Genomic DNA, 16938 nt, shown 5'->3' on the forward strand with positions numbered 1-16938 from the left:
AGATTTCATCCTGTGCTTGCCTCCCTAAGTGGCTTCCTGTGGAGTTGGTTGGGATTTGTTGAAGGATTTACTTAGCTCCCAGCTGCTGCTCCAATTCTCTTTGCCACTCACCTTCCCGTGCTCCTCGTGGAGTTCATTTCTGTTCTGTGAGGGGTTTGCATTTCAGCCTGGGGGACGTCGTGCCAGCTCAGAAAAGGATGGAAGCAAAACGAGAGCCTGGAGAGCAGGGATGGGGGTGGTTATTGTCACAGGAGACAGGGACAGCAGAGCTGGGGAGCAGGGGAAGGCTGAGGAACAGAGCTCAGAAGAAGAATCAGTTTTTCCTTCCTACTCTTCAATGATAACAAAGTGAGCATCAACACTCCCTCCCTGGTGGGAGGCTGCTGAGGTGCCTGTCCCCTGGCTCGGGGCTGAGCTCTGCAGCCACTCGTGCTACAAATTTCCTTTGAGTGCAGATTATAAACTCATTGCCATTCCCAGCCTGCCTGGAGGGACACAGGCACACGAGCCTGGCTATAAACCAGGAGATTTCTGGGGCTTGTTCCTGTCTCTTTTTTCCTGTGCTCTTTGATGTGTGCTTGGCTCCCTCCCCTCCATCTCTCACATGCAGTAACAGCATCCTGGAGGTGGTGCCATTCCCTGGCAGCTCAGCTCACCTGATGCTGATCATGGCTCTCTGTGACCTTGTTAATTAACTTTTTGTTCTTTTCTTGAGGCTGGAGTCAAGCTGCTGCTGGTGGTGTCAGTGGAGGAAGGAGAGGGGGAGCTGTGGAAGGGAGGGAAGGATCCACTTTTCCCTCGGTGCCACTCCTCAGGTTCCAGGCTGCTCTCACCTGGCCTTGGACACTTCCAGGGATCCAGGGGCAGCCACAGCCTCTTCCAGGCTCAGCCTTCTGCCTTTGGCATCCCCCCGTGGCCCTGCAGGTGACAGCAGGGTGGCACCAGGGCTGTGGCTCTGCATCCTCACCCCTCTGGGCTCCAGGGAGCAGGGACAGGGGACTGAGCCCTGGGCCAGCCCCGGGACAGGGGCAGAACCTTCCTGGTGGGTGCTGCCCCTGCCTGAGCTGCCCCCTGCCCATCAGCACCAGCCTGGTGCCTGTGCTGCTGCACTTTTGGGCCCAAAGCTCCCCAGAGGAGCAGTTCCACCTTTGCAGCCAGGTCTGGCTCGTACAGGTGCCTGCCTGCAGCAGGAGCAGGGGGAGAGGAGCTGTTCTGTGGCCCTGGGCAGCAGCAGGAAGGGTTTGGGATGGGTCTGGGAGGCCCTGCCCTCCCACACACACAGGGCTGCAGCACGTTCAGACAATCTTCCTTTAATACAAAGTCAATATATCTACATACACCGTGGTATGAAAACCACTTACTGTTTCAGTTTGAAATAACAGTGTGAAAGCAACAGCACTTTGCTCTCATACAAAGAAAAAACCTCCCCCCTCCCCCCAACTTGTCCAGTAAGATTTTGCTGCAACATACTTAGAAATTTGGGCAACTTTCACACAAATAAGTAAAATCTCGAAGAAGCCTTTCAGTGGGTTCTTTTTTTTTTTTCTTTTTCTTGTTTCAGTTAAAGACAGGAAATGGGTTTGTGTGGGGGGCTCTGGGCAGCACTCGATGGCCATGATTACCCCTTCTAGAAAAATAAAAAACAAGGAGAGGGCAGAGGTGAGCAGAGTTTGGGGCAGGGTGGCTTTTCTCAGACATCCTGTGCTCTGGGGGCAGCTGCAGGAAAAGCCCTGGGCACTGGAGGCACACCCAGCACAGAGACAGGCCAGGCTGGGTCTGCAACACACCTGGGATGGTAAAACACCTGAGGGGTGTCCAGGCTCCAAGATCTCAGCTCTGTCTCCAGCCAGCAAAAGCCACTGGTGCTGCTGAATGTCCCAGTTCAGCCCTGGCCCTGCACGGCCACAGCTGAAGGGGAACTGGCACTGCCACCACCCCTGCAGGGGACCTGGGATGTGTCTGTGATTGAAAACAACAGAACCCAAAAAATAACATTACTAATTAAAAAAAAAATCCAGAAAGGACATTTTGTTCTTACATGAGCAAGTTAAACCTTTTAAATGGTAGAAAAGCAATATGTAGAAGTAGCAATTTGCACTGCATTTTTATATATCACAGCCATTACACGTAACATTTCTACAGTGAAAAAATAGACTGTCTTTGAACATAATATGAACAAATAAGCAAATTTTTCTTTTAAATTCATTGACTGATATTCTTTGTCTTAAAAAAAAAAGAAAAAATACACTATTTAAAAAAAAGGTAATGTCACTTGTTACAGTTACATCGATACTTTAAAGAAAGCCACTCACAGTATTTGCCATTGGATGCACCTTCCTGGATCTTTCCCAGTTCTTGTACAGCTGGGGCATGTTGGGGACAGAGGGAGATGTGCAAGGAGTGCCTGGTGCTGGGCCAGTCCTGAGAGGAGCTCCGAGAGCTGCTGAGTTCAGAGGCGAGGGGCTGGCACAGGAACCAGCTGGACCTGGGAGATCAATCCCCAGGTGTGCTGGGGCTCCTGGCAGGAGCAGGGGCAGCAGTGGGCTGTGGGTGTGCAAGGAGCCTGGGGAAGGGGCTGCCCTGCTGCCAGGGCCTCCCACCCTGCTCCAAGGAAAGCCTGATGTGCTGGGAGGGGGCCCAGACCCAGCAGCCAGAGACCCCAGCCCAAGCAAGGGAGGGGCTGCCCCCCACAGCCAGCTCTGGGGGTCGTAACTCGCTCGTCATCCTTTTAAATATCCTAAAAAATAAATTTTGGAATTAGAAGAAATGAGGAATGTTCCAAGTATTCAAAATGTGAGCTATAAAACCTCTGGCGTGGCAGGGGCATCCCGTGAGTGTTTGCAAGGTGCCTGCAAGCCCAGAATCATCCCAACGCTGATACTGAGGTTATTAAGACTCCAGCTAGAAGAACTCCTGACCCTAAGTCTGCCTAAGTGTTGAGATTTAGCTCCTTTTCTTTCACAGAACACCTTCAATTCTGCAAGTGACTTCCTTTAAAGACTGCCAACTACATTAGTAAATAAACTGAACTCTAATGATGTAACCAAAGTCGGTTTTTCCTTCCCTTCTCCAGCAGAAACGGCTCCCAAGGTGTGTTGTAGCTTTTGGATCAGTTTCCCCACGTCCATCCATCCTCCCCAGGGAACACCTCCTGAGGTTCCAGAGCAGGTCTGAGCAGCCCTCCCGAGCTGCCCCTGCGAGGGCCAGGTCACAACGCGGAGGTGCCCAAGGGGTGTTCCTTCCAATCCTCCCCCCTGCTCCCGATGCACTGTCCAGATGAAAAGGTTCTTCTTCTGAGTCAGTTTTGTAAGTTCAAGCTCTCCTCCTGGGTCAGAAGAGGCCTTCCAGGACTGAAGTGGTTGGTAGAGTCTGCACAACGATGGCTTTTTATGTTGCATAGTGATCAAAACTTCCCAGATACTCCAGAGCTGCCTGGTAACAGAACTGGTATTCATCCTGCCAACAGCAAAGAGAAGCAGCCTCAGAGGGGGGAATGGGCTCCTCAGGATCCCTGTCCTGCTCTCCACACAGCACAAAGCTGAGCAGGAACCTCTGTGGCTCTCAAAGAGCTGAGAGCTCCTGGGAGAGGGAAGCTCCAGCTCTCCTTTTATGCCTGCGCTTCTCAGGTACTGAGCATCCCCCTCTCCTGTCAGCCCCACAGCCAGATTCTTCTTCTTGAGTGAGAACAGAGCCTCCAGACTGGCACGGAATCTTTAAGGGACTTCCTAACAATAGGAGGTTTTTTTTTAATTCATTTTGTATTTCTTAGGTGAAGTCAGCAGTGCAGCCCGGGCCAGTGAGGGGAGTGAAACGAGAGGGGCTGGAGGTCCCTCCCAACCCAACCCAAGCCAAGCCAACCCATTTCATGATCCCTGGGACAGGAGGGGGCCCCCCTCACCTCTGTTTGCACCATTGCAGGTCGTTGTGTTCGCAGCATCTTCACTGTCTGGAAAATATCTACAACCCCCTCGTAGCGCATCCGCTCCAGGACGATGCTCAGGGTGATGAACACCCCGGTCCTGCCCACGCCAGCACTGCAGGAGGGGGAACAGTCAGGGAATTGTGTGCTGCAATGTCCACATGCCCCTGCAAACTGCAATGTCCACATGCCCCTGCAAACTGCAATGTCCACATGCCCCTGCAAACTGCAATGTCCATGTGTCCCTGCAAACTGCAATGTCCACATGTCCCTGTAAACTGCAAACTGCAATGTCCACATGCCCCTGTAAACTGCAAACTGCAATGTCCACATGTCCCTGTAAACTGCAATGTCCACATGTCCCTGCAAACTGCAATGTCCACATGCCCCTGTAAACTGCAATGTCCACATGTCCCTGCAAACTGCAATGTCCACATGCCCCTGCAAACTGCAATGTCCACGTGTCCCTGCAAACTGCAAACTGCAATGTCCACATGCCCCTGTAAACTGCAAACTGCAATGTCCACATGTCCCTGTAAACTGCAATGTCCACATGTCCCTGCAAACTGCAATGTCCACATGTCCCTGTAAACTGCAATGTCCACGTGTCCCTGCAAACTGCAATGTCCACATGCCCCTGTAAACTGCAATGTCCACATGTCCCTGCAAACTGCAATGTCCACATGTCCCTGCAAACTGCAATGTCCACATGTCCCTGTAAACTGCAAACTGCAATGTCCACATGCCCCTGTAAATGCTGCTTGGGCTGGGGCTGAGCTCTGCCCCGTGAACTTGTTGAAGTGGAGAGCCTGGCTCAGTCCTCCAGGAGAGACAGCCAGAAATAACCCAAGGGCCCAGAGTGTGACCCAAAAAATGTTTGGGGATGGGAAATTTAAGAAGTTAAAAGCTTTGGGTAGTGGTAAACAGCGTTCAGTGGGAACATTATTAATAATGTGTAATATTGGGCTTTTGAAAATGAACAATTTTAATAAGAATGGATCACCCTGTCCTGCCTATGGGTAAGGAGGTACAATTCTTGCTACAGCAAACAGCCCAGCAGTGCTGGAGGTGTAAATTGGGCTGAGACTGGTAAAGAATACTTCTAATTCTGCAGGTCAAATATTATAGATATTCTATAGATATGCTGTACATTGCACTGTGGCTCCCATCTCCTTCAGAGGTATTTCATCTCTCTAAATACAGAGCCAAAAGCTTTGTGGGCAGTGCCAGGGCTGAAGGGAGATGAGTTTGGCTGGCAGAGGAAGTGTTTGGCACCAACAGCCCCAAGAAATCTCCCTGCAAGGATGGGTGGAAAGGGGGGATATCTGGATTTCAATTCCTTCTGCTCTCCCGCACCCCACCTGGATGAGGTGTGTCCCTGTGCCTACCTGCAGTGGACAGAGATGGGGCCATCCTGGCCAAACTGCTCCTTGGTCTTGTGCACCTGCCCAATGAAGTCGATGAAACCTTCTCCTGATTTTGGCACACCTTGTTCTGGCCAGTCAGTGAACTGGAACTGACGAACGGTTCGCGACTGACCGTCCTGGGGGACACAACAGGAATAGTTCAACGCCTGCCTTTGTCACAACACACAGAAAAGGCAAACAACTCCCCTGGTTTTGCTGCTGGTTTGTTAAAGGGCAGGAAAAGTTGAGGCAGCTCAGTGTTGTAGTCGAGTGCACACGTATTTATTACCCAGCCCCACCGTGATGAAGCTGCTTGTGCTGCAGCTGACATTCCTGGAGTCAGGCTGTCAGCACAGATCCATATCCTGGCAGGTGCTGAAAGCTCTGACCACTGCAGACAGCACAGATGGAGTCTTCAGCAAAGGAACGTTCAAGGTGAGGTGCTGGCCCCTCTAATCAATCTTCACAAAGAATTGCCACAGTGTCAGAATTACAGCTGACAGGAAGATAAATCTTGTTCTACGAGGACTGATGAGGCATCCTCCTCCTCAACCTTGCAAATTGAATTATCAGGTTCTGGAATACTTTGGCAACCTCAAAAGCTGTGCTGTGAGAGGGAGGGTTGTGTTTGCTACAGAAATTTGAGAAGGTATTGAAATGTTCCTTCAGATGAGAAACCTGACATTGAATCGAAGATTATTGGAGTGAATTTGTCCCTTTGAACATGACTGACAGTGGCTCCTCTCCAAGCCACAGAAGTGCTCATTTTCTGAAGGGTGCAGAGAAACCTTTGCAAGATTTTTATCAGCTTTTCTGGGTAAATTCTTTCTGCTTTCACCTCAAATAAGCTGCAGCTAAACCCCAAAGCCAGGCACCTCTCTAACAAAGCAACTCAAGGCAGTGAGAGAGGTTTAAAACTCCTCTCAATTTGTAAGAACAAAGATTCCAGTCCAATCTGTGTGTGTGTGTGTTCTGTTCCTCATCACAACTGAGCTCTTGGGCACACGGACTCCAAACCTCCCTGGGCAGCCCCTTCCACTACCTGGCCACACTTTCCATGAAGAAATTCCTGCTGATGTCCAACCAGGACCTCCCCTGGCACAGCCTGAGGCTGTTTCATCCAGCCCCACCTTGTTCTGTGCAGGGGCTGTGATCCCTGTGGGTCCCTTCCAAGCAGGACATTCCATGAGCTCTCCTCCACTGATAACCCCAGAGAAAGTGTGGACACCTCAGCCAAGCCCACCAAGCCCTGTGCCTTCTGCCAGCCCCTTTCCTCCCAGTTTGAACTGCCCCATGCCAGCACCTACCCTGGCATCTGTGACCTTGAACTCCCTCAGGATGTACTGGGGCATGTTGTACTCAGCCATGGGGTCCACCACGAAGTACTGGTACCGTGCCGAGCGCTCCGCGGGCCAGTACTGATGGCACTTCTCCTGCCAGGGCAAGCAGGTCCTGTCAGCCCCATCCCTGCCCAGCAGGGTCCCCTCCCAGCCCCTGTCCCTGTCCCTTCCTGCAGGACCCCCCTCCCAGCCCCAGTACTGATGGCACTTCTCCTGCCAGGGCAAGCAGGTCCTGTCAGCCCCATCCCTGCCCAGCAGGGTCCCCTCCCAACCCCTGTCCCTGTCTCTGCCCCCCAGGATCCCCTCCCAAGCCCTGTCCCTGTCCCTGCCCTGCAGAATCCCCTCCCCTGCCCCCCAGGATCCCCTCCCAGCCCCTGTCCCTGTCCCTGCCCTGCAGGATCCCCTCCCCTGCCCCCCAGGATCCCCTCCCAAGCCCTGTCCCTGTCCCTGCCCTGCAGGATCCCCTCCCCTGACCCTCAGGATCCCCTCCCTGTCTGTGTCCCTGTCCCTGCCCTGCAGGATCCCCTCCCTTGCCCTCCGGGATCCCCTCCCAGCCCCTGTCCCTGTCCCTGCCCTGCAGGATCCCCTCCCAAGCCCCCCAGGATCCCCTCCCCTGCCCCCCAGGATCCCCTCCCAGCCCCTGTCCCTGTCTCTGCCCCCCAGGATCCCCCCCCCTGCCCCCCAGGATCCCCTCCCAGCCCCTGTCTATGTCCCTGCCCTGCAGGATCCCCTCCCCTGCCCCCCAGGATCCCCTCCCAAGCCCTGTCCCTGTCCCTGCCCTGCAGGATCCCCTTCCCTGACCCTCAGGATCCCCTCCCTGTCTGTGTCCCTGTCCCTGCCCTGCAGGATCCCCTCCCTTGCCCTCCAGGATCCCCTCCCAAGCCCTGTCCCTGTCCCTGCCCAGCAGGATCCCCTCCCCTGCCCCCCAGGATCCCCTCCCAAGCCCTGTCCCTGTCCCTGCCCTGCAGGATCCCCTCCCCTGCCCCCCAGGATCCCCTCCCAGCCCCTGTCCCTGTCCCTGCCCTGCAGGATCCCCTCCCTGCCCCCCAGGATCCCCTCCCAGCCCCTGTCCCTGTCCCTGCCCTGCAGGATCCCCTCCCAAGCCCTGTCCCTGTCCCTGCCCTGCAGGATCCCCTCCCCTGCCCCTCAGGATCCCCTCCCAGCCCCTGTCCCTGTCCCTGCCCCCCAGGATCCCCTCCCCTGCCCCCCAGGATCCCCTCCCAGCCCCTGTCCCTGTCCCTGCCCTGCAGGATCCCCCCCCCTGCCCCCCAGGATCCCCTCCCAAGCCCTGTCCCTGTCCCTGCCCTGCAGGATCCCCTCCCCTGCCCCCCAGGATCCCCTCCCAGCCCCACTCACCCGCCCCATCTCGCGCAGCTTGGTCAGCATCACCACGATGGTGGAGTTGTTTTCCCAGAGCATCCTCCAGAAGTCCTCGGTGGTCTCTGCCAGCGGCCCCTGCGTGGCTATGTAGGCTCTCTGCTGCCTGGGGGGCCCAAAGCAAGGAGGGGTCAGGGGGGAAGCTCTGCATGGGCAGCAGCTTCGGAGAAGGCAGGGAAAGGCTGGAGAGTGGGAGAGCAAATGGAAATGCTGGGGAAGGACTGGAACTGCACAGGGTCTAAACGGGGTGGGATGTCTGTGGTGATTGTGGTCAAAAATAAAGAGCCAACAGTGAAGCTCTACTTAAATATCACTTCCAAGGTGTAAATCCAAGCTCCAGGCATGGAGCTGCCCTAATCCCAGTGGCACAGCCATGGCCAGCACTGCTGGTCCTGGACAGCAGGAAAAGCTGCACGTGCACTTGCTTTGCTCCCTGCAAACCCACCCAGGGAGGGCTGCAGCTCCCAGGGCCAGAGTTTCCTGGGAGAAGCTTTGGGGATTGCAAAGCCCCAAATCACAGAGGTAATAAAAAGGCCAATCCATATTTAGAAACCTCCCAACAGCCAAACCCACCCTGGGCTGACCCTCTGTGTTCAGGACCTGCAGTTGAGGAAGGGCTGTGCCGCTTTAGAGGGTTATTTAACAATAATTTAATAATTTAGCCATCAGAGAGGCAATTTAAGACCACCACAGGGGAAAATCTCCTCAGCAGGCTGGGTTTGGGTGTGGGGTGGGATTTAGCCCTAGCACCCGTGATGGGGCAGGTGATGTGCAGCACAGGTGGAGGGGCAGGAGATGGGCAGCACAGGTGATGGGGCAGGTGATGGGCAGCACAGGTGGTGGGGCAGGTGATGTGCAGCACAGGTGATGGGGCAGGTGATGTGCAGCACAGGTGATGTGCAGCACAGGTGATGTGCAGCACAGGGGGTGGGGCAGGTGATGTGCAGCACAGGTGATGTGCAGCACAGGTGGTGGGGCAGGTGATGTGCAGCACAGGTGGTGGGGCAGGTGACGTGCAGCACAGGTGGTGGGGCAGGTGATGTGCAGCACAGGTGGTGGGGCAGGTGATGTGCAGCACAGGTGATGGGCAGCACAGGTGATGTGCAGCACAGGTGATGTGCAGCACAGGTGGTGGGGTGGGTGATGTGCAGCACAGGTGATGTGCAGCACAGGTGACGGGGCAGGTGATGTGCAGCACAGGTGATGTGCAGCACAGGGGGTGGCCAGCAGAGGCTGCCCGTGCAGAGGCAGCCGGGGCTCGGGGCGGGGCCGTACCGGTAGCCGTCGATGAAGCTGGCGTTGATGTAATCGGAGCCCTCGACGCCGCGGATGGGCTGCAGGCACACCCGGGTGGTCTCGTAGGGCATGATGTTCACCAGGCGGTTCTTGAACTTGTTGCAGGGCAGGTTGGCGCTGATGAAGCGCGAGGTGTGGGCCTTGGAGTTGGCCAGGCGCTGCGGGCAGGGGACACTCAGCTGAGGCTGCTCCTGACCCCTGACAGCCCCCTCGCCTGCTCTACCCCTCTGGGTGCCCTCCTGGGGTTTGTTTTTAGGGCGGGGGCACAGAGACCGAGGCCTTTCCCTAAGCAAAACTTTCAGAAAATAGCACTACTACTAAAAAACTCAAAACCCCTCCAATTTAAGAGGGAGCAAATTCGCTCTGGATCTGGAGTGACCAGGGAGGGAAGCAGCCTGTGGTGCCAGGCAGGTCTCCCCAGGGAGCTGCACAACCCAGCCATGGAAGTACCTCCCACACGGGAGCAGCAAGGTGCCACCAGGCTGACCAAGGCTCCCTGTGAGCACGCAGCCCTGGGCAGGCCCAGCCTCACCTTGAACTCCAGCTCCATGCCCGTGACGTGCTCCCTGGCCTCGATCTGCGCCAGTTTCTGGATGTAGCTGTAGAGGTTCCGAGCCGGGACCTCGGTGTTGCCGCAGGCCACGGCCTCCAGCAAGGCATCGTGGATGAAGCTGTACTGGTCCTCTGTCTGCACCATGTAGTTGCGCTGGGACCTCATGAGGGTGACGTGCCCGTAGATGTCCACGGTCTTCTCGTGCTTGATCCTCTCCAGCATGGCGTCGATCACGATGAAGCAGCCGGTGCGTCCCACGCCCGCGCTGGGGACAGGGGACAGGGGACAGGGAGTGATGGACGGGCCTCCCACTGGGCAGGTGCCTGCTGCCCCTGCACGCTGCTCCGTGTCCCCTCCACGCTGCTCTGTGTCCCCTCTCCACACTGCTCTGTGTCCCCTCCACACTGCTCTATGTCCCCTCTCCACACTGCTCTATGTCCCCTCTCCACACTGCTCTATGTCCCCTCTCCACACTGCTCTGTGTCCCCTCCACACTGCTCTATGTCCCCTCTCCACACCGCTCTGTCCCCTCTCCACGCTGCTCTATGTCCCCTGCACACTGCTCTGTGTCCCTTCCACGCTGCTCTGTGTCCCCTCTCCACGCCGCTCTGTGTCCCCTCCACACCGCTCTGTGTCCCCTCTCCACACTGCTCTGTGTCCCTTCCACGCCGCTCTGTGTCCCCTCTCCACGCTGCTGTGTCCTCTCCACACTGCTCTCTGTCCCCTCTCCACGCCGCTCTGTCCTGTCCCCCCTCCACTGTGACAGCCCGGGCCAGGCACAGCTGTGGCAGGGCCCCTGCGGCTCCAGCAAGGGGCTGGCAGGATCTAAAAGCCCCTGTTTAATCTCTCAGATCTCTGCAGCTGGAAAACCACCGATGTTGTAATGAGTAACACACGCCACCTCTCTCCCTCGATGTTTTTGTGCATCAGGTGACATCAGACCCGTGCGTAACGGCATTTGTGCCTCAGCAGGGCTCTGTGCTCTCTTGTGCCACTGCTAATAAAGGGTTTCCTTTCACCATTCCAGTGCTGTCCCTTTTTTCCTCGAGCCCCCTTGATCTCTGTTAATTAGACTGCCTAACACCTGAACCAAGCAGGTGACTGGAGCTTTGGCAAGAATTTAGCAGCTGATCTGGGAGCTGGTTGTGAGCTGACAGCTCTTTATTCATTTTCTGAGGTGCACAATAATTGCCATCTGCAAGGGCAGTGATAAGTTGCCCACTCACAAAGACTGTTTAAATGGCATCCTCCAGCAGAGGCAGGATTAGCTTCCCCAGCAGCCTGCACAATTCAGATCTTCCCCCAGTGCCCAGGAACCCGCAGGCTCCTCCACACCCTCCAGAGGAACACAGGGATTTATCTGCATTGAGGCTCCAAGCATTCCTCACTGGGTTGTAAATTGAATTAGGGAATGTTACCTGCCTTCAGCCTGGCATTATCAGGAAGGCTGCAGCTCTCAGAAACCCTCTGTCAATCACTGTCAGCTCTGCCTTGGGCAGCTGAGGCAGCTCTGCCTCCCAAACACCTCCAACAGCCGCCGAGGTCACACCCGATCCTCCTCCTCCTCCTTTCTCACTGTGACCACAGACAGCCCCACCACACAGAACCAGACACTGGCACAGCACCAGGCACTTCCCACTGCTCAGCCACATCATCGAATCCCAGAATGGTTTGGTTCCCAAGGGACCCTAAGGCTCATCCAGTCCCACCCCTGCCACGGCCTGGGGCACCTTCCTCTAGAGCAGGTTACTCCAAGCCCTGTCCAGCCCTGCCTGGAGCACTCGATCCAAGTGATGTGGCCCCAGTTACATCCCTCACCATCTCAGGAAATGCTGAGGTCAGTGGAACCCCCAGGTTCCCTCCTCAGATGCTGCCTGGGAATGCACCTGTGGCCCAGAGCTGTCCCTGCGCCCAGGTGAACCCACCCCTCCCAGTGCCCCGTGCCAGGGGAGGGGAGCAGTACCTGCAGTGCACCACGATGGGCCCAGCGTCCGGGGGGTTGCAGGTTTTGACCCGTCTGAGGAAGGCCAGGAAGGGCGTGGGGTACTCGGGCACGCCGTGGTCGGGCCAGGCCGTGAACTGGAACTGCCGCACCTCGCGCTTCTCGCTGGAGCCGTTCTGCAGCACGGCACGGCACGGCTCAGGGCAGCAGCACCCACACCCCGGGCTGGCTGTGCCCCGGCCCACAGCCCTGCCCGGGCTCCCCCACTGCACACAGGGAAGGGCAGGAGCTGCTTCGGAAGGACCCTGCTCATTAGCAATGTCTGTAATGCTGATTGCTGTTTTAATTTTATTGGAGTCGAGTCACGGGATGGTTTGTGGTGAAGGGGACATTAAAGCTCATCCAGTGGCACCCCTGCCATGCAGAGGGACTGTTAGGAGGGAAATCCAGAGCTCTTGGGGATGGGAATGAGGGTTTGGAACTGCCATGAGCCAAAGTGGTCCCATCAAAGATTTACTGATCTTTTGGAATGTTGCAGCCTGAGACCCCTTTGTTACTGGAGCCTGCAGGTGTAAAAGAGTTCAGGTTATGTGACCCCTTCCCATCCACTGCTCTGAGTTTTTCCCTTAAGAGAAATCCTTGAGTATTCCTGCAATTCACCAGGAGTGTTCCACCCCCTCTCCAGGGAAAAGAGGAGCAGGAGCCAGCTCACCTTGTGCAGGGAGAAGGTCCTGACGCAGAAGGTGGCCAGTTCAATGGTGTCCAGCAGGGTCACCTGGATCATTCCGTAGGTGTCTGTGCCTCGGCCTGGCCAGTACTGGTCACACTTTATCTGCAAGGCAGCAGGGAGGGCTCAGTGCTGGGACAGACCCTTCACTGGGGGGGATGCTCATTCCCAAACTGCCCTGTTACAGGGGAGGCTGGGCCGGTGGCAAAGGCAAGGGAGGTGCAAGAAGTGTCTTTGCACAGCACCAGGACAGGGACAAACCCAAACCCACCAGAAAAAGCTCCTCTGACTAAGCACAGACTTTGATGCTACATCAATCCCACAGACAACAGACTGGAATGATCCTGAAGATTAGAGGGAATGTACTGGGGCTTGTTAAACAAGAGAACTGAATGTGAAACTTGCCACATGATTAGCTCCAAGACAGACGTGCAGTGGGATCCAGCAGCCTCTTCTCCTGGAGTTGCCAAGGAGGCTGCAGCTTTCCAGGGTGAATGGTTTGTTTTTTTAAAAGCAATGAATCACTGAACTTTCAGGGTGCTGGCAGAGCAGGCAGAAATCCCCCCTGGCTTCACATCAAAGGGATTTGCTGCTCCCCCGACTCTCCCCTCCAATCCCCCTGGATTATGACTAACCAGTCATCCCTCTCATGCATCTTACCCGTGATTTCTCCTCCAGCTTAGTCATCATGACAATGGTGGCTGAGCGCTGCTCCCACACCATCCTCCAGAAGTCCCCAAAGGTCTCTGGCAGGGGCCCCTGGGTGGCAATGTAGGCGTTCTGCTTCCGGTACCCGTCGATGTAGTTGGCATTGATGTAATCACTGCCCACAATTCCTGTGTCAAATCAGCAAAAATCAGGGAACTGCAAGGCCTTCACACAGCTGGGAGCACGAGGAGATTTTTGCAGGGATGCTGTTAGAGAGAAGCTCCCTACAGAAACACCAGAGCCTTCGTGGGTCAGGATGACCCAGGCTCCTGGCAAGGTTTTCCCAGCCTGAGCTCCTGCATTGCAGAGAGACAGCAACTCCTTGCAAAAGATTTTAGAGAGACCAAATATATCAGGCCTTGAAACCATGGTGCTTTTACTCATGTGCTTACAGGAGCAAGGGCTCCTGCTGCACCAGGGTCCGTAGGACAAACATGAGTCCTTGTCCCAGCCTGCCCCGAGCCCAGGCAGCAAATGCACCTGGTCAATGACTGTATGATCCTAGTCTAATGGCAGGCATTGAGCTACAGCTGGACAGTGTAAAGAATAAAGCCAGGCTTGATTTAGCCAATGAAGGCTTTGAAATTACAGGCTTTGACTTGCTGTAAATTGCCCGCTGTCATTTTTAAGAGTGTTTTTTTTCCCTACTCGCATGAGTTACAGGCTATTGAGCTCCAGCTGCTCGCCTGGGTCCCTGCTTGAGGGCTTGGGATGAGCAGGAGGCACTGCCAGAGTGAAGAGGTTGACTGGGACATGGCAGGAGAAAGCTGCTCTGAAGTTGAAAGGCCCCTGGCAGGCGGCGCTGCCCAGGTTCAGCTCCAGAGCCGGCGCCTGGCGCGGAGCACTCCGGGCTGGTTTGGCTGCTCCCGAGCACAGCGAGTGCCTGGCACGGCTGGCAGGATCTGCAAACCCATGATTACCTCGGTGCAGAGCCCTTCAGTCCTGTCTGCAGGGGAGCCAAGGCTGGGGATGGGCTGCAGCAATCGGGGCTGCTGCTGCTGGAGAGGGGCGAGCCCAGAGCAGCCTGCCTGTCCTCAAGGGCACTCGGGAGCTTCGGCTGCTGGGAAATGGCTTTTGATTCCATTTCTGCAGGGTTCCCTACCCCTGCTCCCTCCCAGTCTGAAATTTCAGGAGGGAGAGAAGGTGGCTGCTGTGGCAGGAGAGTGTTTGAGACTGAGCTTCTGGAATTAATCTCCTCTCCAGCCCCCTGGGGTCCACTCTGTCATTGGAAATGGTGGCCGTGAGCTCCTGCAAGGTTTCATGTGACAGGCTCAGCTTCAGAGAAGTCACAGAATTAAAGCCACTGCTGCTTCCTGTCCAAGCAGGCAGTGGCAGTCTGCATCCTCGACAAATTCAGATTTCAAACAAAGAAAAAGCAACAAAACTAATTCTTCCAGCTCCTTTCATCTTCCAGCCCTGGGCATAAAATAGAGCCCAGTAGGAAGGAGCACAGCAGCCAAGACATGTCAGAACCTCTCACATGCTTGAAAATTCAACCTTGGCCCATCATGCTTGCACTGTTGGTCCCTCACGGAGCCCTGGGCAGAGCTGGAACTGCTGCCTGCATCCATCCCCGGATCCAAGACCAGCCCAAGTGTCCTTCACTCCCTCACTTGCGCTCTTCTCCCCTCCCTTGAATGACAAAGCAACTTTTTAAAGCCTCTGCTTTCCTTAGCTCATACAATATTAATCTCGGAATTAAACCAAGGCAGCACACAGTCAGCTTCACAAGGAGAAACATTTAAAGCCCCCTAATAGCAGACCAGAGCAATCCAGATTTGTGCAGTTTTTTGGCAAATCACCGTGCTCTGCTGCTGCCTCCGCTCTCCCCCTTCCCCATGCCCCTTGGAGCTACCGTGGCACAGGGAGATTATTTCAGCAATTCCCTGGTCTCAAAGCCTTTGGAATTAACCTCTCCATTCACCAGGCAGTTACCAGGACATCCCACATCCTCTCTGCTCTGATGATCACCTCTTGGCAACGCAAGACCAGCCTTGAAGGCTTTATCCACCCGGCACAGCCACAGCCTGAGCCCATGAAACTCCAGCATTATCTTGGCAGCAGCAATGCAAGCAGGTGCCCTGTTCAACTCCATCTCAAGCCCCTCTTATCCTGGCGTGCACTGGAGCAGCTCTGTCAAGAGCCACGAGTTGTGAAATTTAATGTAAATTTTCTGACTGCACCATCGCTCACATAAGCAGCTCAGGAAACAATTTATGACCCGCCAGGCTCGCACTAACCCCTTCTTATCCCCAGCATTTTAGGGGCCAGGGCTGCAGCAGGGGCTGCATATCAAGTGATCTTTGTGCCTGTGCAACTCAGTGGCCACATCTCTGCTGCTGCTGCCTCTCACATTTGTAGAGCCAGCCCTGGGCTTGCTTCCCACTCCTCCCTGAGCAGCCCTGCTCTGCCTTCCCAGCACCCTGCTCTGCTCCCTCTAAAGCACCATGTGGTCTGAATGCTTCCTGCTAGTCAGAGATGTATCAAACAGGCATCTCCAAGCAAAGGGAAGGCAGTTTCTTGATAAACCAGCCCTTGATATGAGGCAGTGCAGCTCCAGGGGAATGTGTCAGTCACCAGAATTTAACAAATGCCTGGTTTACAGAGGAATCTCCTGCTTGCCAAACTCCCAGGGAGACGTTAAGAGGAGAATATAGACAGAGATGAGAGAAGAGCGTGTGCAGTGTGCTCCCTGCAGCCTGCAGGAGCTCCATCCCAGCCTGCCTGGAGCAGGGGGTGCTCCCTACCTTCGATGGGCAGCAGGATGACCCGGGAGTGGTCGTAGGCGATCACGTTGGCGTAGCGGTTCTTGGGCTTGTTCACCTCCAGGTTGGAGTGCTCCCAGGTGAACTGCTGGCCAGGGTCGATGGACTGGAGGGGTTGGCAAAGGAAAGGAGAGTTCAGTGAGGAGAAGAGCAGCAAATGCAGTTCTGAGCACTTGCTCCACATGGCCTCTGCACTCTTGCTGAGGAGCGCAGCAATCACTGTTTGCCAGAACCCAGCTCTGCTGTGGGAAAGCCCCAGCCCCGTGGCCCATCTCCCTTGGCCCCAGGAGGAATATCTGAGGTCATTCCCCCTCTGGACTCAGCACCAAAGGCCCCCAGTGCAAATGGGGAGGAAGCCCCACGGGAGGCTGGCAGGGACAAGAGTGCATCCCCCAGCACAAACGAGGGGTAGGGACCCCGGCCCTAGGACAGTCGACACGGATTTTTCCTAGAAGGGATGAAGGAACAAACAATGAAATGCACTGGAGAGAAAAATCCTCTCTGCCCGTCCTAGTGATTTATGCCAGGTTTGGTGGTCGGGTTTTTTTTCCTCTTTAAAGTCCAGCTGTCCCAGATATGGAAATTAGGTTAATTACGTTTACCTCTAAATCCTCAGCCAGAGAATTAAATAAAACAAGGGCTTAATTCCTTCATCATTTTGCAGAGCCCTTGGGGTTTGCCTCAATTGGAGGCTTGGCAGGAACGTGCAGAGCTGTGTTTGCTGCTGCTTGCTCTCCCTCTGACTGCCACCCTTTGGGGACAGGGTCCCAGATCCCAGATCCACCCCTCTGAGCCAGCCCCTGCCCAGCCCCGCTGCCCTCCCTGGCTGTGCCCACCCCCCTGGGCACAGCTGGTACAAAACCATGCACAGAACAGCTCACTCTGGCTGTGGAGAATTCCTAACT

General features: G+C 55.4%; 1 protein-coding gene across 12 annotated transcripts in view; it reads right to left on the reverse strand.

Annotated features, from left to right (window-relative positions):
• Positions 1-1294: 1294 nt before the first annotated feature.
• Positions 1295-16938, reverse strand: part of PTPRS (protein tyrosine phosphatase receptor type S) — a 138120-nt gene continuing 122476 nt past the window's right edge. For all 12 annotated transcript variants that reach the window (XM_059870191.1, XM_059870190.1, XM_059870187.1 and 9 more), the window contains 11 exons: positions 16016-16139; positions 13221-13396; positions 12546-12665; positions 11855-12009; positions 9871-10156; positions 9318-9496; positions 8022-8148; positions 6633-6758; positions 5308-5462; positions 3899-4034; positions 1295-3456 (listed from right to left, as the gene is read on the reverse strand). In XM_059870191.1, coding sequence (XP_059726174.1) covers positions 3388-3456; positions 3899-4034; positions 5308-5462; positions 6633-6758; positions 8022-8148; positions 9318-9496; positions 9871-10156; positions 11855-12009; positions 12546-12665; positions 13221-13396; positions 16016-16139 — 1653 coding nt within the window. In that variant the 3' untranslated portion in view covers positions 1295-3387. The remainder of the gene's footprint in view (positions 3457-3898; positions 4035-5307; positions 5463-6632; positions 6759-8021; positions 8149-9317; positions 9497-9870; positions 10157-11854; positions 12010-12545; positions 12666-13220; positions 13397-16015; positions 16140-16938) is intronic.

Source organism: Haemorhous mexicanus, chromosome 29, assembly GCF_027477595.1.
Source record: "Haemorhous mexicanus isolate bHaeMex1 chromosome 29, bHaeMex1.pri, whole genome shotgun sequence".
Classification (NCBI taxonomy): domain Eukaryota; kingdom Metazoa; phylum Chordata; class Aves; order Passeriformes; family Fringillidae; genus Haemorhous; species Haemorhous mexicanus.